General features: G+C 54.5%; 1 protein-coding gene across 11 annotated transcripts in view; it reads right to left on the reverse strand.

Moving 5' to 3' along the window:
• ANKS6 (ankyrin repeat and sterile alpha motif domain containing 6) overlaps positions 1-26,157 on the reverse strand; it is a 50,385-nt gene that overhangs the window by 19,133 nt on the left and 5,095 nt on the right. For 6 of the 11 annotated variants that reach the window (XR_011533449.1, XR_011533448.1, XR_011533446.1 and 3 more), the window contains exons 2-11: positions 22,698-23,200; positions 18,172-18,216; positions 17,327-17,531; positions 16,223-16,329; positions 14,268-14,416; positions 12,811-13,009; positions 12,048-12,097; positions 8,849-9,058; positions 7,585-7,738; positions 5,553-5,719 (exon numbers count right to left, since the gene is read on the reverse strand). Coding sequence is in view for 4 of the 11 variants with exons in the window: in XM_070595871.1 (XP_070451972.1) it covers positions 5,553-5,719; positions 7,585-7,738; positions 8,849-9,058; positions 12,048-12,097; positions 12,811-13,009; positions 14,268-14,416; positions 16,223-16,329; positions 17,327-17,531; positions 18,172-18,216; positions 22,698-23,200 (1,789 nt within the window). In the remaining 7 variants the exon portion in view is untranslated. Of the gene's footprint in view, positions 1-4,828; positions 5,720-7,584; positions 7,739-8,848; positions 9,059-12,047; positions 12,098-12,810; positions 13,010-14,267; positions 14,417-16,222; positions 16,330-17,326; positions 17,532-18,171; positions 18,217-22,697; positions 23,201-26,157 lie in introns of all 11 variants that reach the window. The other 5 variants (XR_011533452.1, XM_070595873.1, XM_070595872.1 and 2 more) reach the window with 3 other exon arrangements.

The raw sequence follows: 26,157 nt of genomic DNA on the forward strand, positions 1-26,157 counted from the left end.
GCCAGCTTCCCTGATGTTAACATCTTACGAAACCAGAGTGCGACTATCGAAGCTAAGAAATTAAACCTGGGACAACACTATTAGCCAAACTACAGACTCCACTCAGGGGCCACGGCGGTCCCACTAATGCCTTCTTCTGATCCGGGACGGGCCCAGGAGCCCAGGTCGCACTGACTTGTCACATCCCCTCGGTCTCCTCCGGTCTCTGACAGCTCCTCAGTCCTGCCTTGTCTTTCATGACCTTGACACTTCTGCAGAGTCCTGCAGCCTGTATTTGCAGCCTGTCCCTCAGTTTGGGTTTCTCTAATGTCTTCTCATCATTAGATTTCTGGATGGATTTTGGGCTGAGGACCACAGAGGCCATGTGCCATTCCCAGTGCATCTTGCGGGAGGCTCAGAGCATCACATCTTACCATCACTTCGTTCAGGTGCTGTCTGTCAGGTCTCTCCATGGTGAAGTTACTGTTTTTCCCCTTATAATTAATAAATATTTGAAAGAGATATTTTGAGCTAACTATCTTGTTTTTCCTTAAAGTCCTGCCCACTGATGGAGGATTCTTTGGTGGATCTCGTCTGGAGCAGTTACCACTGTGACGTTCTAATGGGGAGTTGCTATTTCCCTAATTCCCCCCACATTTATTCTCCGGAATTCTTCTGTACGGAAGAGGGCTTCCTTCCCTCCCTTTGTTCAGCGCTTTACTCACCTCAGTGCGGGCTCGTGGATGTTTCTCTTATTCTTTGGGCTATAATCCAATGCTGCTGTTATTTATTTTACAGCTGCTCAAAGGGTCGCAGCTTTGGCCATTGAGACTGGTTCCTGTGTCCTTTGACAAGCCCGTCTTTTTTCTCTCTTTCTTTTTAAAAGCATTTCCTGATTTTATGACACCACAGAATGTGTCAGGCTCACCTTGTGATTTCACTGACCGAGCACGGGAATAAACCACTTCCCCAAGGCCCTGGTCCCTTTACTTGGAGAATGGTACTTAGAAACCAAAATCTGGGGACTAGATTGCTCATTGCTACTGGGATGTCACTGCTTCCTGACCCCCTAGTGGACAGAGCAAGGAAAGAGAAGAAGTATCCTGACCCATGTGGACACACACGGCCACAGTTACTTTTCTATCTATCAATCCATATGCGTACATTTACAAATTCACACTGATTTATACTGACACCTCCGACTTCAATCAACATCCAGAGGATTGTTCTAGCAGTTCCCTTTTGATTCAATCTCTGACAGTAAAAAACTAAGTTCATCACAATTACTTATTTGTTAAACCCTAGAATATACGTAAAGTGTATATACACACCAAAAGTATATATATATATCTGTAAGGTGGTTTCAGAATTTAACACACATCGCTGCAAGAAAAAGACCTCTCAACCAGAGGACAGTGCTTGTGTCTGGCTCCTTCAGCCTTCAGACTTCCCATATCCACGTGACATCCAGCTCCCCGACCACCTACGGCATGGTTACGTCATCCATTCGTAAGAGAGTTAGATCTGGGGTCATGTCTGCATCATCTTTGGTTCCTGCTTGGTTCTGTTTTTGAATTTGCATACAGTAGAAATAACTCTGTTGTGCACCATTCTGTGGGTTTCGACAAATGCATAGTTGTGTACTCACTGACAGAGTACCACACAGAACAGCTCCATCATCGCCCAAATTCTCTTATGCTGTCCCTGTCTAGTCAATCCCTGCCCCCATCCCAACCCATGGAAATAACTGATCTATTTTCCATCCCTGTAGTTTTGTCTTTTCCAGAACGCCATAAAAAATGGAATCACATAATATGTAGACTTTTGAGTCTGGCTCAGCAGAATGCCTTTAAGGTCCATTCAAGTTACTGCATGAATCAAGAGTGTGCTCCTTTCCACTGCTGAGTAGTATCCCACTGCGTGGACGTACCACAGTTAGTTTATCCATGTGTTAATGAGATCTTTCTGGTTTTGGGTGATTATGGGGAAAAAAAACTGCTATAGACATTCACAAACAGATTTTTGTATGAATAGAAGTTTTTAAAAATTCACTTGAGTAAACACCCAGGAGTGAGAGAGCCAGCTCATATGGTACGCATGTGTTTAGTTTTACAAGAAACTGCCAAACTTTTCCGAGGCGGCTGTACCATTTTGCACTCCCACCAGCACTGAACGAGACTTCCAGTAGTTCCACATTCTCACCAGCACTTGTACCTTTTAAAAAAATTTTTAAGTTTTAGCCAGTCTAATTGGTGCATAGAGCTATCTCACCATGGTTTTAACGTGCGTTTCCCTAATAATTAACAAAGTTACACGTCTTTTCCTATGTTTATTTGCCATTTGTGTATCTTTGATGAAGTCTATTCAGATATTTTGCCCATTTTTAAATTTGTTGGTTGTTTTCTTATTGTTGAGTTTTAAGAGTTCTTTATTCAGTAGTTTAAACATGAAGTGGCTAGATGTGCTCTTTTTGCTATTTATCCTATTTAGTGTCTTCTGAACTTCCTGGATTTGTGGTTTAGTATCTATCGTTAGCTTGGGGAAATTCTCAGTCATTATTTTTAAATATTCCTTCTGCCTGCCATTCTGTCTGTCTCTCTCTGTCCCTTCAGGGATCCTGATCACCTGTACGCGAGAGCATCTGCGATCAGCCCACGACTTTTAAATATTCCTTCTGCCTGTCATTCTGTCTGTCTCTCTCTGTCCCTTCAGGGATCCTGATCACCTGTACGCGAGAGCATCTGCGATCAGCCCACGACTTTTAAATATTCCTTCTGCCTGCCATTCTGTCTGTCTCTCTCTGTCCCTTCAGGGATCCTGATCACCTGTATGCGAGAGCATCTGCGATCAGCCCACGACTTTTAAATATTCCTTCTGCCTGCCATTCTGTCTGTCTCTCTCTGTCCCTTCAGGGATCCTGATCACCTGTACGCAAGAGCATCTGCGATCAGCCCACGACTTTCGGGCGCTCTGTGTCTTGTGTTCCTGTTTTCGTTTTAACTCCCTCCTCCCCTTGTGTTCAGTCAGGGTAATTTCTCGGGCCCTATCTTCAAGTTCACCGATTCTTCCCTTGGCTGTGTCAAGTCTCCTGAGGAGCCCATGGAAGGCATTCCTCCTCTCGGTTCCTGCGTTTTCCTTTCCAGCGTTTCCATTCGACTCTTCCTTACACCTTCCATCTCTCTGCTGAAGCAGTCAGTCACGCGACCTTGCATGTTGTTCCAATTTTCCAGTAATGCCTTTAACACAGTAACTGTAGTTCTTTTAAATTCCCTGTCAGATCATTCCAACACCTGTGTCATATCTAAGTGGGATTCTGATAACTGCTTTGTTTCTTGTTTCTTGGGAGTGTAGTTTTTCTTTCGTTTTTGTATATGCTTTTTACTAAAAATTGATTATCTTGAGTATAATAAGGGAGACTAAGGTAAATAGTTTTTATGCCTGAAAATAGGTATGGCTTTCCTTCTGCGGAGCCTTTAATGTTCCTTCTAGCTAACTATTTCCCAGAGTGGAAATAGAAGGCGCCCTCTCAGGTTTTGAAAGATTTTGTCAATAAGCTGCCTATATTATTAATATTCTTCCCTCTGCTTTTTCTACAAAGGCATTCCCAGATAGAGCTTCCGATTGAGCAGGAGATAATTAGTATAATCCTACAAGACAGATCTATTTCAGCCAAAAGCAAAGAAACACGGTGTGTGGCCATGTTACGGGGGAGGGGGCAGGCAAGTATCTGAAGGACTCCCTGTGCCCCCAGTGTGGCCACCTGCACTGACGACGTCACCCCCACCCCGCCCTGGGCCACAGCTCTTGCTCTATAACTCTGTGTTCTCCTGCAGTGGCCACGCTGACCTGCTTCAACAACTTGACTGGTTTTCAACTCACGCCTTTGGCCACTGCCATGAGAACATGCCCAAGCTTGCTGTGGACACACACGGCCAGTTATCCTGGTCACCCCAGCTGACGGCCAGGCACGTAAGTGGTCCCCCCAGACCACAAGAACTGCCTAGCTAAGTATGGACTAAGCTGCCAACCTGCAGATTTGCAAGCTAAAGAAATGCTTTCTGTTTTAACCCACAGAGCTTTAGGGTAGAACAGAAAGCTGACATTCACAGCGGGCCTCTGGGCTCCCAGGGATCTGGGAAATGCTGGTGCCCACCCTCCTCCCTGACCGGGCCTCCTCAGACAACTGCGTGTGGGCAGCCCAGCCTGGCAAATACCCCACCACTACAGGGCTGCTGTTCCAAGCAAAGTACAAGAACCAGATTCAAGAGGCTCGTATTCTGAATACTCATTTCTAACTCTTCCTAAGGGAGTCTTTGAAAAGCACTTCGTGTCTCCATCTGGCTGTGGCGTCTCTGACAGAAAGGCTGCCCTGCGTCCTGTGACTGGGGGCAGCGGTTTCCAGGAGGCCTGGGCTGGGCTGGCGGCAACACTCTCTGGGGGTCAGGCAGACTCCCCATTTTCTGTCTTGGGAGACCCATTCAGTTACACTGGGTGGAGCCCAGAAACCTGAATTTTTAAACAGCTCCCCCAGGTTACAGCAGATGATTATGTGAAGAGTGTCAGGTGATTGTTGAACTGGGTCGTTTCCCCAGCTGATTGTTTCCCGAATGCATCTTTTAAGAAAGTCAATTTCCTTTCATCAGAATTTACTTGTCTATAGTCTAGCTATGATAGACGTATCCAAGTAAGGTAACGGGTAATATAATTTATAACTTAGACGCCTATTTCCAACACTGGTTAAAGGAAGTTAATAATAGCTAACACACCTAATAAGATCAAAATAGAAATAGAAAATACATGACAACAGAGAAGAGCACAATGCATCAAAGCTCCAGACTAGCTGACTTACTTTAATGAGTAGCTCTGAGTTTCCCAGTAGCCAAAGCAAAAAGAGAAACATAATAATTATATCATTCTTACCATCTGATGTATCAGTGTCAATAGAGACAGCTTTTCTAGAGCTGAATTCTAAAAGGAACTTAATTATACAGATCCTACTACACAAGTAATTTTAAACAAAATGTATAATATGCTAACGTATAAAGTGAGAGAAACTTTTTCTGGAGCTATATTGTAAAAGGAACCAGTTACACAGGTCCAACTGCATAAGAGACTTTGAATGACAGAGGTGGGAAGCCAACAGTGGTTGGCTGGAAATAAAGACCCTTCCTCACACACCCACGGAAACACCCACCCCTGGAGGCTCCTCTGGGCAAAGGGCAAAGGGCCGGGGCCTGCAGGAGATCTGACTTTTCTCAGGGAAAAAGCTTAACTCACCTAGGAAGCCTGATGAAGATGGGGTCATGCCCAGAGGCAGGGTCCTCAGAGGAGGAAAAGGGCTCCACTGCTCCACTGGGGCACCAGGAACCCACAGCCTAGGGGCTCCCTCCATTCACCAGCCCAGATGCAAGGGCCAATTCTGTTCCCGCAGAGGCGCTGTGGGGTTCCCGCCGCTGCGACCCCCAGAGGCTGACAGCGGCTCGGACCGCCCTGGGGCTGCGCAGAGGAGGACCCCCAGAGCAGGGGCCCACCCACCCTGCGCCCCCATACGCAGCCCTGGCAGGAACACGCACCTTGCCCCCGGGGCTACTGCCTGCAGGGGAGAGCGGGAGCTCGGGCGGGCTGGGGCCCAGCGCCGGCCCCACGGGACTTGACCGATGGCTGGCCTTCTGCTCCGACAGTCCAGCTGCCTTCTTCCTCTGGGCAGCGATTTGGGACAGGACACTGTCTACGCTGCCACCTGAGGGAACAGGAACAGGCATGAGGCCAGGGGTCCGGAGCAGAGCGACGTGGGCACGGGGGACTTCGTGCCGACTTGGCTGAGCTGGACAGTGGTTTCCCAGACCCCCTCCCAGTGTGGCTCGGCGTCAGGGGTGACCACGAGGGGACGATGCATGAGAACCATGAGGCGGCCAGGACCAGCGGGTGTCACACTCCCAAGGCATCAGGGTAGAAGGCGGTGGAGGATGCGAGTGGCAGGGTCTTCCCCGCCCACGGCCAGCCATCCGCCCCGAGCAGGCACAGACCCGCGCTGGCTGGCTGTCTTCCCACAGCAGCCCCTCTGCTGTGCGGCCCACCGCCTCCCCCTGCACCTCCCTGGTTTCACCCACAGCCTGTCACTAACTTCCTCCCTCCATATGCTCAGGGGCTGCTTCCCCATGGACCCCAATGCATCCCTCCCTGCGACTCCCCCAGTCTCCCGCAACCCTGCATTCTTATGAGAGAAAGGGGGGAAGCGGTAAGGCGCGGGGCTGGGGCGGGGCTGGGGCGGGGCTGGAGGGGACCACAGACCACCGACACTCATGGAGTGTGTACCAGGCACCAGGCACGGCTGCCAACATTTTACATGGATAAACTGAGCCTTTCTAGAGGGCAAATTATCAAAAGCCTCAAAAACTGGCAAATTCCAGAGAACTAACGTTAAGCAAATCACCGACGAGGTGCCAAGCACAGAGGTGGGACGGCCTTACTTAGCGGGCTGTCCACAAGGGCAAACTCGAGAACATGCCCAGTGCTCAGCAAGACAGAACCGGCAAATGAAGGCGTGACACCTCACAGGAACGGGCTGCTGCTTGGTTATTAAGAGACGCTGCAGATAACTGTTGGACACGACAGGCGTTCACAGCACGATGGTGGCGCAGAGAGGAGAAGGGCCACAGCGTCTGCACGTCGGCGATGCGTGTGGCCGAGGCGGGCTCGGAAGTCAGACTGCTCGCCTTCAGGTCCCGGCTCTGCCCCTTCACAGCCCTGTGACCTTGACCAGTCACCTCACTTTCCCAAGCCCCGGCTCCCCATCTAAAATGGAGAGGACACCCTTGCAGGCTGCTGGGGGACTGAGGGAGGGCACCCACTGAATGGGCCTGGCCTGTGCCTGACACACACCACGTGCTCAACAAGTTGTTAGCCTACCTTCACGAAATACCTAGTCCTCATGCATAAAATACTCAGAAAAGATATGTACCAAAGTGTTAACGATGAGCCCTAGGGCGTGAGATGATACTTTTTTCAGTCTTTGCTTTTTTCTGGTGTTAAAGCTTTCCCCACAAGAAGCATACAGTCCTTATGTAACGGCATAAGGCAGAGATGTCCTTCCTGAAAAGCTAGTTTTGGTTAATCCTGGATGCCTTCGGGGAGGACTACAAAGGATGCTGTAAGTCCAAAATAACTGTGGGGCACTCCAGTTGGAGTCCTAATTGTCACCAACTTGCTGTGTGTCCCTGGGCAAATCTCTTGCCCACTCTGAGCTTCAGTTTCCTCATCTGTTCAGTGAAGGGGCAGGATGGGAAGCTGTCTAACGTTTAACCTTCAAGGATTTCAGACACTGTGAAAACACCATGCATTTCTCCTAATCTTTTATAAAATTTCCAAAAAATAAAGCATAATAGATTTTATTTTCTCCCTCTCCAATCCCCCTTGCCCCAAGAAAATGCATAAAAGACACTGTGAATTGTGAATCCACTGAAAAACCCCTTAGCCACATGAAGGAGAAAGACAGCGTCTGCCACTGTTTCTGGAACTGTCTGCAGAGCGAGCCCAGGGGGCAGTTCACACCCTGGGCCCCTAGAGATTTTCCCACATCCCCCAAGTGCCTGCCCAGGTACCCACCGGAGCGGCTGTGCAGCTCCCCGCCGTGCCTGCTCACACCCCCAACCCCACTGGAGCCGCCTGAGGAATGAGGGGAGTGGTTGAAGTTTCCAGAGTTGGTGGGAGAGGCGGGGCTTCTGGAGAGAGACGGAAATTTAACTGCTCTGACGGGAGTCTGCAAGAACAAGGCGGGCATCTGGGTTAGGGTTTGCTGTTCCTTCCTCTGGACACACAGAATCCCCGTGGGGAGGGACCTGGAGTGCGGCTCCCTCACCCCCAGCCGAGGCTTGCATCCACCCACACGTCCCTGCTGCCAGTGCCCAGCCTGCTAGGGGCCTCCAAAAGGCTGGGAGTTCACTTCCACCTGCAGACAGCCCGACCGTCAGCACAGGCTGAGCCCCGTGACACGGACCCCAGGGGCTACCCTGCCTTCAGCATCACCCAGCTCCTCCCATGCTGCAGACCAAGCACAGCCCCGTCCGGCCCGCTCCGAGCTCTCCAGGGCCGGGCCCTCGGTCTCCCACTGGTGATCACTCTCAAGACAGCCTGGGAGGCAGCAGCCAGCACAGGGGTCCAGCCCTACTTTATAGATATGGATGCCCCGCGCTTCTCCAGTCACTTGGCACACGGGGGCAGGGCCGGGTCCTGAACCCCCGTCTTCACTCTGCCCATGTACTGTACCCACAGGACAGAGTCAGTCGACACAGACGGAGACAGTCTCCCACAGTGAGGGATCACTTCAGTCATTACAGAGACACGCAAGGGCCCCAAAATCAGAGACCACTGTGGTTGAAAGGACAGAAGTCATGCTCCTTCTGGGTGCAAGACAACACCAATAGCGCACACAGTTGCCTCCTAGTGTTTGCTCTTGGTCATGGACCTGAGCAATAATATAATGTGGAGCTTCCTTAGAAACCAAGAACCTGGTTTCTGGGCCCACCCCACCCTGCCGGGTAATCTGCAGCAAACACTCCCCCTCTCTGGGTCCCAGTTCCCTCACCTACTGCATGGAAGGTGGATTAGATCGGGTCTCCAAACTGTGTTCCATGGAGCTCCAGGGCTCCAGATAGAGGACAGAGAAGAGGGGTCCCCACTTTCCTTTCCTTTGTCTGTTTACTTACTAAGTTCCTCTAGGATTTCCTCAGACAAAAGGATATCACATTTAAAAGTAAATAAAAACTTCAACCCCTCTGGATTAGCGGGTGAGGCCCCCTCTGACTGCGACACCCCACGGTTTCAGTGAGTGGAGAGTGACGCGTCAGCCCGTGCCAGCCTGGCGACTTACGCTGTCTGTGCTCCCGCCGCCCACGCCTACTGCGTGGCCCCTGCTGGCTCTCTGGGGCAGCACAGTCTTCATGGGGTCTGCTTTCCCCGTGTGACACGTCCGGGACCGGTCGGAGCTCCACAGCTCAAAACTGGAAGGGGGTAAGAAAGGGGGGATGACAGCCTTCAGCTTGTCGCTCGGCGGTCTGGTGAAGGGCGCTCCGTTTCGAAGCTGGAAAAGACGGGCCGTGGGTTAGACGAGCCCAGGAGGGCGCCTGGCTCGGAAGAAGACTCCAGGTTTCCCTGCCTCTTGGACGACGGCACCCCACCGGCTCCCCGCCCAAGCCAGAAACCTGTGTGGAGCCCTCAGCGCGCCTCCCAGGGCCGGGCCGTGCACACGTCTGCTCTGCTCCCACTGCCAGCTGCTCCTGGCTCTCTCTGCAGCAGCACGATGAGAACGGGACGGGGCTGGAGAGAGGGCGGAGCCAGGTGGGGCCAGCATGCTGCGAGGGTGAGCATGGGAGCTGGCTGTGCAGGGGACGGCACCTGTCCCTGCAGTCAGAGGGGGCGTCGTGGAGGAGGGAGCCTGAAGGCCACTGCAAGCTGGCCCAGTGAGAACGAGGGAATGGGCAATGCAGACCAAGGGGACAGGATGGGGAAAGGCCTGGGGACCAGAGGAGCGGGACGAGTGTGCAGGACTGCAAGGAGACAGAGCTGAGGGCCTCTGGGGGGAGGGGTGCAGGGGACGGGGGGACTGGGGGGCCCAGGGGGCCCAGGCGAGCACCCTGTGAACCCGGCCAACGCTCCCTTCCCCATGCCATCACACCCTTCCTGCTCCAGCCACACCTCCCACTGCTGACATTTCTAACTGTAATTGAAATCTAAATTTTGAAAATGTGATCTGGGGTCAGTACAGAATCCACACGATGAGGACTGGAGGTTGTCAAGGAAAAGCATTCACACAGTCCACACTCACTTTAATTAAGAAAAGACAGTGAGCCCGCTGCCAGATGGAGCTCTGCGGGGAAGGGCTTCCCACGGCTAAACCCGCCTCGGGAGCCAGGCGGGCATCTCGCAAGGATGCCGCAAACGCCCACTGGCAGGCAGCCTGGCTATCCTCCACCTGCCGAGGGGCGGGCGGGCGCGTTGGCGCCCCTGACAGGGCACGCAGAGGAGCGACAGGGGAGCCAAGACGGAGGGGGGCACCCAGGCCTCGCAGCGGGCTGATCTGAGCTCTCCTGAGCCCTGAACCGGCGCTGCCCTGCTGGACCTGGGCAACCTCACCCAGCCCACAGGAGGGGGCCGGGAAGGGGACCGACCCGCAATGCAGCCACCACAGGGACGCCCCTCCCGGGAGAGACTGGGAACTGCTGTAAACTCTCTCTCATCAACCCAGGAATCCCATTTCTAGGTACTTATCCCCAGGCATAAGGACATTCACCAGAGCTGGTAAAACAACAACTAGAAACCCCAAAGTCCAAACGGTCAGCGCCCCTGGCCAGTCAGACACATCTCATGACGGCATGGGGCATTACGCGGCCACGAGACGTGGTGTGGCTGCAGAGCATTTAGGACACGGAACAGGTGGTCATGCCACACGCTCAGCACCCACGGGAAGATGGCGCCTCCCTCGAGGGCTGTCGGGAGGTCAAATGAGCGGAAGCGGGCAAAGCGATGGGAAGAGCGGCTGGTGCTTCCTGAGCACTGCGTGAGAGGCTGGCTGTTCCTACACGTAAATGGCATCGTAGTCACGGACGCTGGAAGGCAGGGGCTCCACAGAACACGCGGCAAAGGTCAACCGTGATCGCCAGCGTGATGGGCGGTGACTCTACGTTGCTTCTTTACACTTTACTGCCTCTTCCGAGATTTCAACCACAGCACTTCTGTCTTCACACTGACAGTCACTGTTGCTGCTTAACGACGTGATCAAACGTTGGGCGGGACGAGCACCCGCAGTCAGGGTACAGAGATGCCGAGTCCCGCCTGGGCCCGGCAGGGCGGGGGCAGAGAAGGCGGAGCCGGCTCAGCACACTCGGCTCCATGTGTCCTGTGGCACCTGAGGCCCCTCCAGAAGCGCCTCTGCCCCTTCTCCTCTCCAATGCTGCCCTCTCCTGGCCAGCCTCCAGATCAGGGTCTTAGAGCTAAACGGACTGGAGTCCAGCCCCAACCAGGAGGCTCAGTTCAGAGAAGAGCAAAGGAAGCCCAGAGACGTGAGGTAAGATGTCCAAAGTCAGACAGCAGATAACCGAGAGCTCATTCTGGGCTGGGCAATACGCTAACAACTTCCTTGGGAAGTTCTTATTTAAAATCGTTCCTGGGGATGATTTTATTAACGAACCACAGCTGTGAGGGAGAGCATCCCCGACGTCAGAGATTGCTAGCTGTCCCCAGTATCCATCTTCCACATCTTCCTTAGTAGACACCCCTGATGTTTAGATGGGCACGGAACCACCTGGAACAAAGACTTCATTTCCCAGCCTCCTTTGCAGTGTGACATGCTCACGTGACTAAACTCTGGCTGATTTGATGCAAGCAGGAGTGCCACGTGAATTCTCAGAAAACTTCTTTAAAGACATGTGGCACATGCCCACAGCCACCTTTTCTCCCCTCATTTTTCCTGCTGCCTAGAATGAGGCAGTAATGGCCAGAGCTCTGGCAGCCATCTTGTACCAAGAGGTGACCTTGGTAATAAAAGCCATGCATTGGAGACCAACAGGTAGAAGGGACCTTGGTCCCTAGCTCCATGAAACGACATACCAATCCCGAACTCTACTTGAGAGAAATAAGCCACTGTCTTATTTATGCCACTGTTATTTGGGGACTTCTGGTACTCATAGATGAACCTAATCCTGATACATCTCTAGTTTATAGATGAGGAAACTGAGGCCTCTCAGGCTGGAAAGAGAACCCTCCCCCGTGAGTCCTCTCCCCCGGCTCTCCATAACCCAAACGAAGGGTCCAGTGTCACCCATCAAGTTCTGCTCCTCCAACGCCCCGTCGTCAGTGCTGACTCCCTGCCAGCACTGAGCACCTGCACAGCCTCCCCCGCGGGTTAGGGCGGGATCGTCCCGCTCCTCGGTGCCGGAGCTGTACCCTGTTACAGCGTCGACATCACCCCACCTGTGAGCACCACAGAGAGAGACGAACATCCACCCTCCTCGTAAACCCATCACCTACCGACCGGCGGGGACTGAGGCGCTTTCCAAAGGGCCCTCACTCACCATGGTTGTCAGCAGTACATCCTCCTTCTCTCCTCTCGTGCTCCCAGGACCTGAGGGACAAATGAAGTTTCCTGAAACGACCCCCACCATGAGCTCCTGGCAGGGGGATGAGAGATGAGGCGGCCTCCATCCTGGAGAACCAACTCCCCCGGGTGATTAAATATTTAACAATAACTGGTAGTCAATATCTGAAGAGAAGGAAAGCATCTAAAAGGAATCTCAGAGCGCGTGCTCAGCTTTCCCATAAACCACTGTCATGCCGGGTCAGACCACAGTGACCCGGCTCGACAGTCTGTCTCGGACAGCGGTGCTGAGGAGCCAGTCTGGGTGCACGCAGTCTGCCTGTCAGAAGGACCTGATCTAATTAATCCCAGTCAGTGTGGCGACCTCCTTCAGCGCCCTGGGAAAATCATCCAACTGTTGAATACCTCCAATGGTGGGGAGCTCACCACCCTTTCTCCCAGGTAACTCATTCTATTTCGAACACTGTCAGAGCCAGAGACCAGCCACCCTTGACGGCAAAGGCAAGAGGGAGGAGGTCCCTCAGCAGGGCCAATGGGACAGGAACCTGGGGTCTTAGACACTAGCTTCCCTGTTCATCACGCTGACAGCATTTGTGTCCCTGTCAGACCAGCCACCCTGCTCCAGTGTCACATTCCAACATCACTTTGCCTCTGTCATCAGCCCAGGAGGGAGGACAGAGGGGAGAGGACTTGCATTTGACCATTCTGGAAATTCTACCACACATGCAGCTTTTTCTTACCATTGTCTTTCGTTGTGGGGGCCACATCGGGGAGCCCAGAGCGGCTTGTCTTGTCCTGGGGGGCCGCCCTCATTGTGGAGTCCAGCGCTGGCTCCGGCTCGTCACAGAAGGGCAACGGCTGGTTGCTGGACAGCCCACGAGGCAGGGTCTGCATGAGTTTGAGCTTCCGGAACCGATTGGACATCCGGTTCCACCAGGACTGCAAGAGAATGCAGAGCAGAGGTCACGCCCTGGGAACACCTAGCCCCAGATAGTGACTGCACTTCACACGTGCTTCCCCACCCCCTTCTGGGCCCATAGCAGGCATTACCAATCGACCATAGCACATCTTCCCAAAAAGCCACGGTTCTCTCTAGGTCCTTTCCAACCGGCCCTTAGGGGCCATTTCCAACAGGCTGGAGGTGGCAGAGAGCCCTGTTTGCCACTTCTCGTCTAATCAACAGCCTCACTGTACACACTGCGAAACCGAGACCGAGATAGGGTGCCAACTCACTCCAGGTCCTACAGTGAGTCAGGGACAGACAGGTGGACACAGAAGCAATGCCAAACACCTTAACATCCGTCACTGCATGACCTCTTTCCCCCTGTGCCAGTGATGTGAGGGGTGTCAGGGTGTCCACGCCAGGGCCTGGGCCCTCTGCTCCTGTAGCTGATGCCTCCTTGCCTGGGGCGAGGACAGGGGCCACCCAGGGTGTCCTCATAACCCCAGTCAGCTCGGAGGGAGGCTGGGAGGGTCCGGCCCATGGAGACGGCAGGGCAGAGAGGGTGAAGGGACCTATGCAAACATGGCGAGGAAGACCCGGGGGCTCAAGGGGGATACAAACACGAAAGGAACGCCAAGCCCACAGGTGGGAGAAGGTGCTGGAACCCCACACTGGATGGGGGAAAAATAAGTTTGATTTCAACCAAGTAGAGCAGGATGGGAGGATGAAAAATTAAAATACTTGGCTTGAGTTAGAAATGAGCACCTGGAGCTGGGTTTGGGGGTTTGGGGAAGAGGCCGACGGGGGCCTGTGGGCCACACAGAGATCCCAGAATGGCACCATCAGCAGACATTCCACATACTAAAGCAGAGGCCGCGGACGGCCTGAGGAGAGGTATTTGATTTGGCCAGCTCAGTACTACATCATGCAGAACTTTACAAAATTCCCTACATTTATAAATTGAGTTCCCACATCAAAATCTGGATTTCCAGTTTCTTCTGGAAAAAAATGGGAAGATCTGGGCAACGCAGACCCGTATTCTGGCAAAGCAGCCACTGCTGCCACCAAGTGGCTACGATCACCCCGGTTTTCCCTGGTCCTCACTACTCCCTACTGCCCACCTCCAGCCTACCTCTCACCCCTGCTGGGCCCCCTACCCCAGCCGAAACCAGCCCTGGGTTAACAGGCCATGGTGGGCATCCCTGCCCCACTGATCCAGCTCTCCGACGCCCTTCAAGACAGGAAAAGGCAAACCTTGAGCCCGCCTTTGTCATCGGGTAGCACAGGGACAGTCCAGGGCTGCCGCACCCTCGAGTGGGGCGGGGGTGGTGGGTGGCCCGGCCGGCCTTTGTCTTTATTCACCTGCATGCAGACAGATGCCAGCAGTCGAACAAGTTCCGTGTCTATGGGTACAAAAGGCAGCGTTTTACCCACAAATATGTCTGTCGAGCCAAGGGGCGGGGGCCCAAGATGACCCCCATCAGCCTTAGAATGTGGCCTGCAGCCCCACGTCCATGTTCCTCCAGGGTCAGGCGCCTGCCTCTCCACCTGATCTTTGGAAGGTGGCAAACAGGCCAGCATGGCTTGAGCCACTTCACCGGAGAGAAAAGCCAGAGGGCCTCGCCCCACAGGAAGGCAGGGGCTGGTGTGCTTAAAAAGCACAGGTTCTGCGGCCAGACAGCAGAGGTTCAAACACTGCCTCCGCCCCTCCAGGGCTGCGCAACTGCGGGTGAATTAAGCAACTTCTCTGTGCCTCTGTAAAATGGGGGGGACATTAGCACACACTACATAAAGGTCTCGGGAGGATCAAGAAAATTCCTGGCATTCGATAAGTGCTTAAGAAAGGTTAAGTATTATTAATTATTATCAAACTATTTTTAAAAGGCTATAAAAAAAGATTGAGAAGAAACTACTACAACCTATTAAGAGCGCTTTTCTCTAAACAACTGTTTCTTTTTTTCTCTCCCAGCGTTCCATAATAAGCATGTTTCTTCAAAAATTTCGGGCAAAATCTTCATTTAAAAGCCCACTAGGAAAAAAAAAATCCACTGTGGGTAGATGGTTCTACTGGGAAAAGGAAGGGAGGACATGGGTGGGGAGTGAGAGAGAAGAGACATATGGAAAGAGACAAGTGTGTCAGAGAAGAGCGTGTGCGACGCAGCCCGGGGCCGTGGGGGACTCTGATTCTGGACACCGTGACCTCTTGACACGCGAGCACAGCCCCCATAGGCAGAGTGAGAGCACTGGACCTGGGCGGAGGCCCCCACTCTCCAGCTGGGGCCAGTCGTGTCCCTGGTCTCGGTCACCCCGCCCCCGGCATGAGAGGATGTAAAGCTGCTTCCCCCGGCACACACTGCAAGGATGGGGTGGAACCAAGCGCGTGTCTGTGGCATCTGTGATGTGCGGGCCTGCAGTGGGGAGGGGTGGCGAGGGTGACACTGCCGGCAACGAAGGGCGCCCAGCCTGCCACCCGCCCTAGCTACAGGCGGCAGCAGCAGTAACCCTACTTGGATCGCGGAGGTGGGAGTTCTCTCCCCAGGCAGCAGGCTGGTATGCGGCTCAGGGCTCAAAGCTTGGGGCTCAGGAGGGCCTCCCAGCTTCTCCCTCTCTGGGCTGAAACTCTGGGGTAGTAGGAGAGACGACAGACAGAGAGGCTCTGCCCCTTGAGTTGGCTATTTGGAAGCCCCAGGTCCCAGATGAGGGCCCGTCACAGTCGGGGCAGGTCTGAGGGGGGCAGCAGGTGCCAGCTGGGGACCAAGAGAGGTAGGCCAGTAACAGCGACAGTCCCGGCACGGTGCCCTCGAGCCAGTGACCTCCACCCACACAATGAAGCCGAGGGGCATGCTCCACCTCTGATTCTGCTCGTCGGATGGCCCCTGCAGTTTCCTCCGGAGCCACCCGGAGTTCCTGGCTGCAAAGCGCAGCCACCGTTCTAGGATTTGCATGGACTGCCAAGGCAGACCCACGCCCTGCTGCCCTTCCCCCTGGGAGGCCCAGCAGGCTGGCACTGGGAGAGGCCGCAGGGACCACCTGGTCTCAGCTCAGCCCCCTAGGAAGGGAGCGACTTGCCTAAGGCCACACGGCGAGCTCGTGGGGCTTGAGAGCGGCCTCCCCCAGGAATGAGGAAGTGCTTAAGACGCAGGTGAGCATCTCAATCCCAGCCAGAGAAAGGCTGGCGGGCTTAAAACTCTTTTCCTGAAACAACCCACCAGGATCACTCAGCAGCATCACTAGGTCAAAGGCCGTGTACCCGTTTTTTGCACGAAGAGTGACATCAGCTCCCTGGTTTAGCAGGTATTTGACAATTTCCTTATTCCTGGGGAAGAAAGAAAAAGCCAGAGTTAAACCCACTGGAAGTGAAGGCGTGGCTTTGCTTCTGGGCAACAAGCCTGTGACTACATGCAGCGCCTGTCTCCAAGCGTGGGACTGCAGGCCTCTCAGCTCGTTCCCCACCCCTTGGGCAGGCCAGCCGCTCATGATGGAAATCAAAGCCTCGTGGAACCTTCTAGAACAGATGAAAACCAAAGGCTCTGCCCAAAAACTACTGTCCGCCACGACCACACACAGACCCCACTCCCCCCCACCCAAATCAGGACCCCTGCATGTCAAACAGGAAGCCTTGAGCGGGCCAAGCTGGCTGACGCGGAAGTCTGAGGCCCGTCAGACAAGAACGCAAAGTGCTCGCGGTGACGCAGGCAGGTGCTAGGATCAGCTGAAACAGGGCAGGGGAGGAGCCCCCAGCCCGGAACCAGACCACTCAGCAGCCCCAAGACTGCGCACAGACCCTGCCTCACAGCCAGCTGACCCAGGAGGCCTCCAGGAGGATGACGGGGTGACAAGGGGTTCAGACGCACCAGTCAACACCGACGCCTATTCAAAAGGAGAGGCTCGGGCCAGTCAGCCTCGGACATCTCCAGGGAGCCAACGGGATGAATGGCCAACGTGCATTCCCAATAGGGGCACCTTAGGGCGGCCACTCGACATCAGCGTGAAAACTCCAAGTGAACCAATCACTCTGTTCGATTGAAATCAACCTACAGAAACTTATCTCTCTGCTTGAATCGTTCCTGGTGCATGGTTTTCACGGCCACTGGTGACACTCTGAGATGAGGTCGGGGACATCTGGGCATAGGAGGGTGGGAATGCAGGACAGAACAAGCCTGCGCTGCTTTAATCTTTTCTGTGTGCCTCAATGTCTCCACGACCCTGGGGATTATCTGCAGCATCTCAGGACCAGACAGCCCCATCAAGGACCCCAGCTCAGCCTGAGCACCCTATCAGCCTGACCGCTGAGGGGCGCAGCTGGCACTGACCCGTGGTAGGTGGCCTGCATGAGGGCCGTCCAGCCGTGCGCGCTGTCCTGCTTGTCGACATCGGCACGCCTCTCCACCAGCAGCTGCACCAGAGGCAGCTGCCCCATGACGGCGGCCAGCATCAGGGGTGTTGCCCCGTCCCCGTTGACCAGGTTCACGTGTGTGGGGTCTTCGTCGGCGATCTCTTTGACCAGCTGGAAGTTTCCTGCAAACAGAAGCAGGGGTCCTGATGATCCACAAGCCTGCCACTCAGCTAATTCCAGTGGGTTCGTTTAACCAACACTAGCTGAGCCGGCCTCTACACTGGGCTACCAGCCATCACAGGGGCGACAAAGCTGAGTTAGGGGTAGCCCCCATGTCAAATCCCTCAGTCTTTGAGGGACAGAGAGGAACATAAAGATGGCTTTACTAAAAGAGAGAAGTGTTGGTATCTTAGGAAACGAGATAAAGGAGACAGGGGAAGGGCAAGGCACCTGCAGAAGGAGGGATCAGGGAGGGCTTCCTGGAGGCAGGGTCTATACCAGGAGAGGAAATTTTAAGCTAAATAGCCCTTCATCACAAAGAGCCTGGAGTGGGTAGGTGGGCAGCCAGGCATTCAGAGGTGGGGAAAAGGCAGGATAAGCCATGGGGTCTGGCGGGAAATGGGGAGGCAGCGTGGGAGGGTGGTCTGGAATCTGTGTAAAACTCCAGCCCCCAAGCTCAGAACCTCCCAAGTCAGAAAACAACAACGTGCCCGTTCCTTCCTCCAGCGCTCTGGGTGGCCTTGAAGGGGACTACGAATACTGGGCAGGGAGAAGGTGGCACTGAATTCTTAGCTATCCAGAAAGATTTTTCAAAGCGCTTACCCATTTTCAATGCATGGAAAATATCAGGTCGCCTTTTCTCCTCATCTGGGTAAACAAAGATGTCCAAAGTTAAGCACAGAAAGGTTGACTATGACAGAAAAGTCACAAGGGTGCAACAACACAGCACAGCTTCAAAAACGGCCTACTTTTCAAAAGCAACCGAGCCTGAGACCTACGTGATGCACGAATCTGCAGCCCTCTGGAAGGCTCACGATCAGAGTCCAGAAACGCCTCACAGACAGATCTGGGGAGGCCACTCGGCCAAGGAAACAGGCGCCAGCAGACCACTTCCTGGTCCCAGGCTCACAAAGTAAGCATTTTTAGCCATTCCAAACTTTAGGATGTCCTTTCTTAGACGTGATAGAAAAGCATAGTCTTGGAAAAACCTGAGTTCCTATGACGATTTAAGAAAGAATCAATGATTCTTTTCTCCTAAAAACTAAACTAAATGGGCAAGCATGAGATAAATGCAGAGCAGAGACACTGCGCAGCCGAGCCCAGAGGGAGGTCACGGCATGGGTGCCACAAGAGCCCCATTTTTTTCCCTTTCCTTCCCAGTAAGAAGCAATCTGAGCAGGACCCTGAGTCACCCCTGCCCCAGACCCACAGACCCACTCCCTGCAGGCGGCTGCCCACCTCACGTCTTCATGCTGTCCCTCAGCCTAGCCCCCTGGCTGGTGCAGGACTCCCACCCATCCCCAAAGCCAGGCCTCGCTGCACCCCTCCATGCTAGCCCCTCCCTCACCTGCCCACCCATCACCCTCCTCCAAGCTTAGGCTAGTGGGGACCCCGCTCCTGTTGGAAAGTAGGCATCCTGGTGACCAGTCCCCTGGCTGGCGGTCGAACGCGGGAAGTCTGCAGCCTTTGACTAACTCCAGGATGGAGCAGCTGCGAGAGGCAACCTGTGGCTCTGGGCTGAATCTCTGGTCCAGACTGGGCCCTCGGGGGTCTGGGAGGAAACTGCCATGTGGCACGAGGAGCACTGAGTCTGGAGCCGGCACACAGGATGCGTGCACCTGTCTAGAGCGATCTGTCTCCTCACCGCTGGAATGGGGATAACGTGCTAATGCGGGGACCACGTGGAGGTTGCAGGGATCAGGAACATGGATGAAAATATGCTTCAGAATGGTCAGGCCCTATCCAGAGAGCAACTGTTACCGTTCCTCATGACCAGCACTCACCCCAGCAAGCGTAACTTTAAAGGGCCAACTGACATGGAACCAAATGTCTGATTTTGCCTGTGAAATACCATTAAGAAACGACCCTGCATCTTAGCTTTAATAAATATGCCATGTTCCTTTAACTGTTTAAAAGTTTACTTTGCTGTGGGCCGAGGCCTTCTCATGCCAAGACCCTTTGACAGCAGAGTGTCACCAGGCCTTCGTGCTGGTTGCTAAGCAACCATCTGGTACAAATGAATCCCTGAGTGTCCAGTGTGACCCCAGGAGGCTGGGGCAGCTGTCCCCTGATGCCAGGTGGCCCTGGGCTGGTCCCTTCCTCACTTTGGGCTCCAATTTTTGCATCACTATCAGAGCAGCTCTGGGGACCTGGCTCCAGCCCAAGAACACCCACGGTGGGGATGGGGAGGGTATCACAATGACAGTTCCAGCCCCAGGGTCCCCTGTCCTGCAGCTAACGTGAGGGAAAGATCTGGGGGGCTCCAAGGCCCCGGTGGGGAGGATTTTCCGGCATCTCACGGAAAGAGCTGGGGGCTAGTATTACTTACTTAATAACCTGTCATTATTTATACCATGTCCTCTGCCCTCGCTGCTGTCCCACCTGAAGGTTCTTCCCTGAGGACCCGCATGGTGCACTCCCTCAGCTCCTCAGGGAGGCCACCAGCTGGCCCGTTTCACATGGCAGCTGCATGGCCCACCTCGGCCACTCCCAAACCCTCTACCGAGCCCTTGTCTGTCTTCTCCCCTAGCACGTGGCACCCACCGAGCTATGTAACTTAGCTTATTTGCTGGGCTCCTCCCAGTTGGCTGCAAGGTCCTCCAGGGCAAGGACCGGGGCTTGTTCCTGGTCGATTCCCAGGTGCCAAGAAGGGTGCCTGGTACAGAGCAGACACCCCACAAATATTTGCAGAATGACTGAATGAACGAATGGTCAATAAAAACAAGTAACAGCTTCTGTGTACCGAGCGCTGTCTGCACGCCAGGCGCCGGGACACACGCCTTACAGGCATCCTTTGACTGTCACTCAGGGAACCTCACAAGGCAAGTGCACTGACTATGACTGAAGGAGGACACTGAGATCCTGAAAGGACAACGAACATGCCCAAGGCCGCCCAGCCACAAAGTGGGAGCACAGAGCCTCAAACCTGGGTCCGGTCGACGGGGAGTCTACACCCGCAACCACACCCCGATCCCACCAAAGAAGACAACAGTAACAATAACGTGGCAACAGTGGCTGCCGCCATCTGTCTCGTGCTCCCTGGGCCAGGGTGGCCTCACTTAATCCTCACAGCAGCCCTGGGAGGGGGTGTTCCTGCCGTCCCAAATAGGGACGGCGAAATGAAGCTGGGTGAATTCAGGCAGTTGGTCCAAGGCCCCTCGGCGGGCAAGGCAGAGCCAGGGTTGATCCAAGCAGACGGTGACCTTGGGCACATTCCCATGTGTCTGAGACTCTGCTGGAAACAGGAAATCACCTCCCCAGGATGCCAGCACGATCCCTACTGAGGCCTGTGGGGAGCTAAGCGCCAAGACCACAGGCTGAGGGCAAGCTGAGGGACGGAAGGACAAGCCCCAGAAGAAGCACCGCCTGGAGCTCACAGCGGGCTCACGTTCTGGACCGTCCACTCGCAGCACCGGGACCTTGAGCAAGTTACTCTCCCTGCCAGCCTGACCTCCCCTGCCCGCACCACGGTGAACAGAGAGCCAGCAGGGTGAGACTCTGCGTGGAGGGTGTGCTGCGCACGGCAGGGACGTGAGGGGGCCGTCCCCGTCCCAACCTCAGCTACAGAAACAAACGTACCAACATCACGTTTAAAGGAGGCCCACAGCCTGTGTCGGGGAAAAAACCCTGTTTGAGGAGACCGGAGCCTTCATTTCTAACTGCACCACCACATTCGGGGCCAGGGGCCTCATGCACCCGACGCCACCTTGTTTTCTGCTCACGATCACCGGGTAGTCGTCATCATAACCCCATTTTACAGACGAGGCAAAGGAAGGCTCAGAAGAGCTCCGTGCTTGCGCAGCTCTCAAAGGCCCTGCCAGCGCTCGAACCAGGCGGCACCACGTCCCCGGGCTCTGCCCGCGGGATCCCTCACCTGCTGGGTGTCACTCACTCAGCTTCTCCCAGGTGTGCGACCTGTGCCCAGCTTCTGTCCCTCTCTGGGCCTCAGTTTCCCAATCTGCACAAGCTAAGAGGTCTCCTGGCTTCAGATAGGTTTTCCTGAACTTCACTCCTTTTTCCTCTCTGTGTAGGTGTCCTCTTTATTTTTGCCATCTCTCTGTCATTACAGGGTCTTTAAACTTGCTTACTTCAGAGTTGTTCTGATTGGCTGATGCATTTCTAAGAAGCTCTTCCCAAATTTGCAGCTTCTTTTGATGGGTGGGATGACTGCATCCTCTCTGGATGCTGCCGAACTTCTCCACACTTTCAGGTCTCTTTCGCCCTCTGTCTGAAGGCCTTTCCTCCTGATTTGTACCTTTCCGCCCCAGCTGCTCATGACAGCAGCCTGTCATGACGGCCTCGGCTGCCTCAGTCACGTCACTGGAGTCAGACCCATCAGAGAAAGAGGGACCCGAGGCCGTGGATGACACGCATTGCACAGGCCTACCGCACAGGATGGACTAGGGGCTTTGAAAGGCAGCAAGTCCTGTGGCAGGTTTGCTAAGGATTGTCCAGACAGCCCTTTAAATGCTAGAAAGATGGCAAAAAGAAAACAGAAACAGGACACATGAATAGGAGTTGAAAAAAGAGAAACTCAAAAGTGGCTGCCTGAGATGTTAAACAGTCTTTGGGGGCTGACCACGGGTGGTCAAGCACACCGTCCTGGAGCAGGGGTTGGCAGACTATGGTCCTGCCTGTTCCTGTAATTACGGTTTTTATGGCTTTACTGCAACATAGCCATGCCCACTTGTTTACATATCACCTACGGCTGCTTTCACCCTAGCAGAACTGACGGAGTGGTTACACCAGAGCCGGTAGGGCCCACAAAGTCTAAAATATTTATTATCTGGTTCTTTACGGACAAAGCTTGCTGACCCCTGTTCTGGAAGGAGCGCAGGACCGCCTGCGTCAGGCTGCCCCGGCTAGGGAGGGGCCTTGCTATGTGGCTTCCCAGGCTCTGCCCGGAGCTACCAGATCTCTCCCTGGAGGGCGGGCCAGGAGCCCTGCACGTAACGGCACTGCCCACCGACTCCTATGCTCGGCACATCTAGGTCCCACCGTTCTGCAGGCTGGACTCTGACTTCTGCGGGCCCTTCCGGTAGGGCGATCCTCGGCTTCAGCCATTTAAACAGTGTGGGTCCTCTGTGAGTTAGCCACGGTGGGGCCTAAGGGAGGAGGGGCAGCCTGACCTGTCTTGGGCCTGACAGTGGTCAGTGGGTCCAGGTAATCTGCAAGGTCCCTGTGCTTGCGGTCCAGTGCGACCTCGAAGGCAGTCTTGTCCAGCACGCTGAGGTGGTCGGGGTTGGCCCCCTTCTCCACCAGCTGCTGGGCCATGCCGAGCCTCCCAGTGAGCGCTGCCAACATCAGCGGGCTCCAGCCCACGGTCCGGGCCGCGTGGCTGGGGTCTGCGCCCCACTCCATCAGCAGACGCACCACGGCCTCATGCCCGTGCTGGATGGCAGCCATCAGGGCCGTGATGTCCAGCCGCTCGTCCCTGCTGTCCCCAGCCCCTGGCTGCTCGCTTGAGGGGTTGTGACGGTCCACGAAGGCACCGGCTTCCAGGAGCAACTTCACCACGCCCAGGTGGCCGCCCCGAGAGGCCACCGTGAGCACGCTGGCCCCCAGCCGGTTCTGGGCATTGACATCAGCCCCGTGATCCAAAAGGAGGTGTGCCACGCTCACGTGCCCAAACCTGCCAGGAAGATGGAGAATTAGTGACACTACACACGGAGCACTGATAAGAAGACAGTGTACGCAATCCTCGTTTGTCATTAATTATTAAAGTCCTAGAAGCTGCTTAGAGTAAAAGGCCTTCTGCTGCTGCCAGGCACTGTGCTGGCCCTGCATATACACCACCACAAAGGTGAGCACTGTCCTGTCTGGGTTCGAATCCCGCTCTGCCATCCACTAACTGCACGACCTTGAGAGAGAACTTCAGCTTCTTTGTGCCTTCATTTCCTCCTCTGTAAAATGGGCTTATAATTGTATCTACTTCAAGGGAATGCTGAGGATTAAATGAGTCAACACACATAAATATATCATAAAGATGCAATACACATAAAGCATCTAGAACAGCGCTTGACAGAAGGAAGCACCACATACATTAGCTTTATCATCGTAATCATTTTACATTATGCAACGTGCAAGGTCACCCAGCCGGAAGGGCCGGCGTCAGGGTCAGAACCCAGGCCTGTCTGAATCCTGCCGCCCTTGCTTCCTCCCCTACACCACCCGCCTCCTGCGTCTCAGAGGCTCACTCTATTCTGCTTTACAGCCTGGTAATCTCTCTACCTCTGCTCTGACCTCCCATGGGCAGGGCCCTGTCTGACTCACACCCACCCTTCCCCTCCCCAAATGTACACACGAAGAAAGTCCTTAGGGAGGAGACAGCAGCAGACCCCTTGCCAAGAGGTGTGGCGGGGCTGTGGTCAGCAGAGATGGGCCTGGGCACCTCGAGTTGGCGGCCTGCTGCCACCTGCTGGCAGGAATGTCCGAAGCCGGACCTGAGCACTGGGCCTGGGCCAGACCCCCCTCAGTGAGGCTGGGAGGATGGCCCTGCAGGGACACTGGGGAGAGAGACCTGTGCCCACCAAGTCTCTGACACCAGGAAGACGAAAAGAGACGCCTCTTCCTGGCAGAATCTCCTCCTCCTTTTGCCGCCAGAGGGCAGAAATGTCCTGTTTTGCAGCATTTTTTGGACTCAGAGCTGGAAGGGGCCTTGGACTAACAAGGAAAGAATGACAAGAGGGGCTGGCTGTGCGGCACCAGGTCTCACGAGACCATAAAGCCTCTGTGGGCGGCTTTCTGAACCTCTTGCGTGCTCCTCTCCTCCTGGAGCCGGGTTCTGTACCTCATCGGAAGCCCAGGGCCTCCTCGATCCCTGAGGAGGCACGGCCAAGGCTGAACTCCGGGCTGAACTGATGAATACCTTCTGGGACGTGACCCTTAACAGCCCCGGGTCAGCTCAGCCTACGCAGCGCAGCCAGCAGAGGGAGAGCCCGGTGAACTGGCTCCCCCAGCTGCAGGGGGACTGGGCCTGTCCCCACTCTTCTGCGGAGCAGAGAGAGCACAGGTCAAGCTGAAATAAACACACACGCAGAAAGCTGCCACCCCGCCCAGTCGCCCTGTCCAGAGCTGCTCCTTCCTGCCCATCCTCCACGAGGATAGTCCCAAAAGCGAAAATGGTATTGCCAAACCCTAAAGCTGATGGCCACGTCCCAGCATCCCACTGCCTGAGGGAGGCCTGCTGACTTTGTCGACCTCACTTCCTCCCACTCCGCACCCTCCGGCACAGCCACCTGCCTGCGCTCATCAGCTGTACTCCTCCACACCTGTGCCTCCCACCTCTCTGACCAAGTACTCTCCTGCCCTCACCTACTCAGCACGCCCTTTCTGCTGCTTCGGGATTCAGCTCGGATCTCACCTCCTTTGAGCAGCTTCCCGACCACCCCCTCACTAGTTCAGGCACCCCTCATGGGAGCACCTGCAATTCCCTGTGCTCGCCTCTACTGGTACACCTGAGCCCTCCTGTAATTGTGTCTCCCTGTCAGACTGGGCACTCTCCAAGGACAGGGCTGGGGGCTGACCCACAGTGGAGCTCCGTCAACCTTGTCACATGAGTGAGTGAACCAATGACTGGCATAACCACACAGGGGATGGTCCAGAGACGGGCGGTGGAAACGGCTGAAGAACTGGCGCAACATGCCACAACCCGAAGAACCCACAACTAAAATATACAACTATGTACCGGGGGCGGACTCGGGGAGAAAAAGCAGGAAAAAAAAAAGAAGACTGGCAACAGTTGTTAGCTCAGGTGCCAATCTCAGGGAAAAAAAAAAAAGAACTGGTGTATCCCCCACTGGAGCAGAGAATTTTAAAAGATTACAGCCTCTACTTGTCAAGCATGAGGCAAAATCTAGTATAATTCCTAAGAGCAGATTACAAGGTACTGCCACATTTTTATCTCATTTGATCTTAATAAACTCTGAGATAAACTGATGATGCCCATTTCACAAATGAGCAAACTGAAGATTAAATAGAAGAGGACAATCCAGACTCTCTCGATTTGAATGTGACGGGGGCAAATCCGAGCCTAGACCCCAAAACCCCGAACCCCTGCTCTTCCATTCGAACAGATTCTCGCAGAGGAAGGACTGCATTTGAGCAGAAATGCTGACATCTGGAATACCTTCTGAACTCACGGGTGGCCCGAGGTCACTCAATTAGGTTGAAATATAAAGGGGCTCCAGGAAGGCTGAGAGCACGGTGCAGACGCTCCGCTTCTAGCAGGTACTTGCTGAGGACCGGGAAGGTGCGGCTGTCTCAGCAGCTGCTACTATTACCAGTTAATTTCAGCAATTAACACCTGTGTTTAAAGACCTGGCCCACACTCCCACCACTCAAAGCTCTGCCACACTGGCCGGGGAAATGAGGGCAGGAGAAGGAAAGCAGAGAGGTCACGGGTGAGGTCAGAGATAAGCACACACCACGCAACCTGTCCCTTGAGCACTGGGCAGACTCGGTGAGTAGCTTCCTTGTAGCCAACACCAAGAGGAAAACGGTCAGTGACAGGATTCACGGCTGAGAGCAGAGGCTGGGAGCACAGGCTCTGGTGCCACCTGCCTGGGTGTGACTTTGACTCTGTCACTT

The sequence above is a fragment of the Equus przewalskii genome, chromosome 26 (assembly GCF_037783145.1).
Source record: "Equus przewalskii isolate Varuska chromosome 26, EquPr2, whole genome shotgun sequence".
Classification (NCBI taxonomy): domain Eukaryota; kingdom Metazoa; phylum Chordata; class Mammalia; order Perissodactyla; family Equidae; genus Equus; species Equus przewalskii.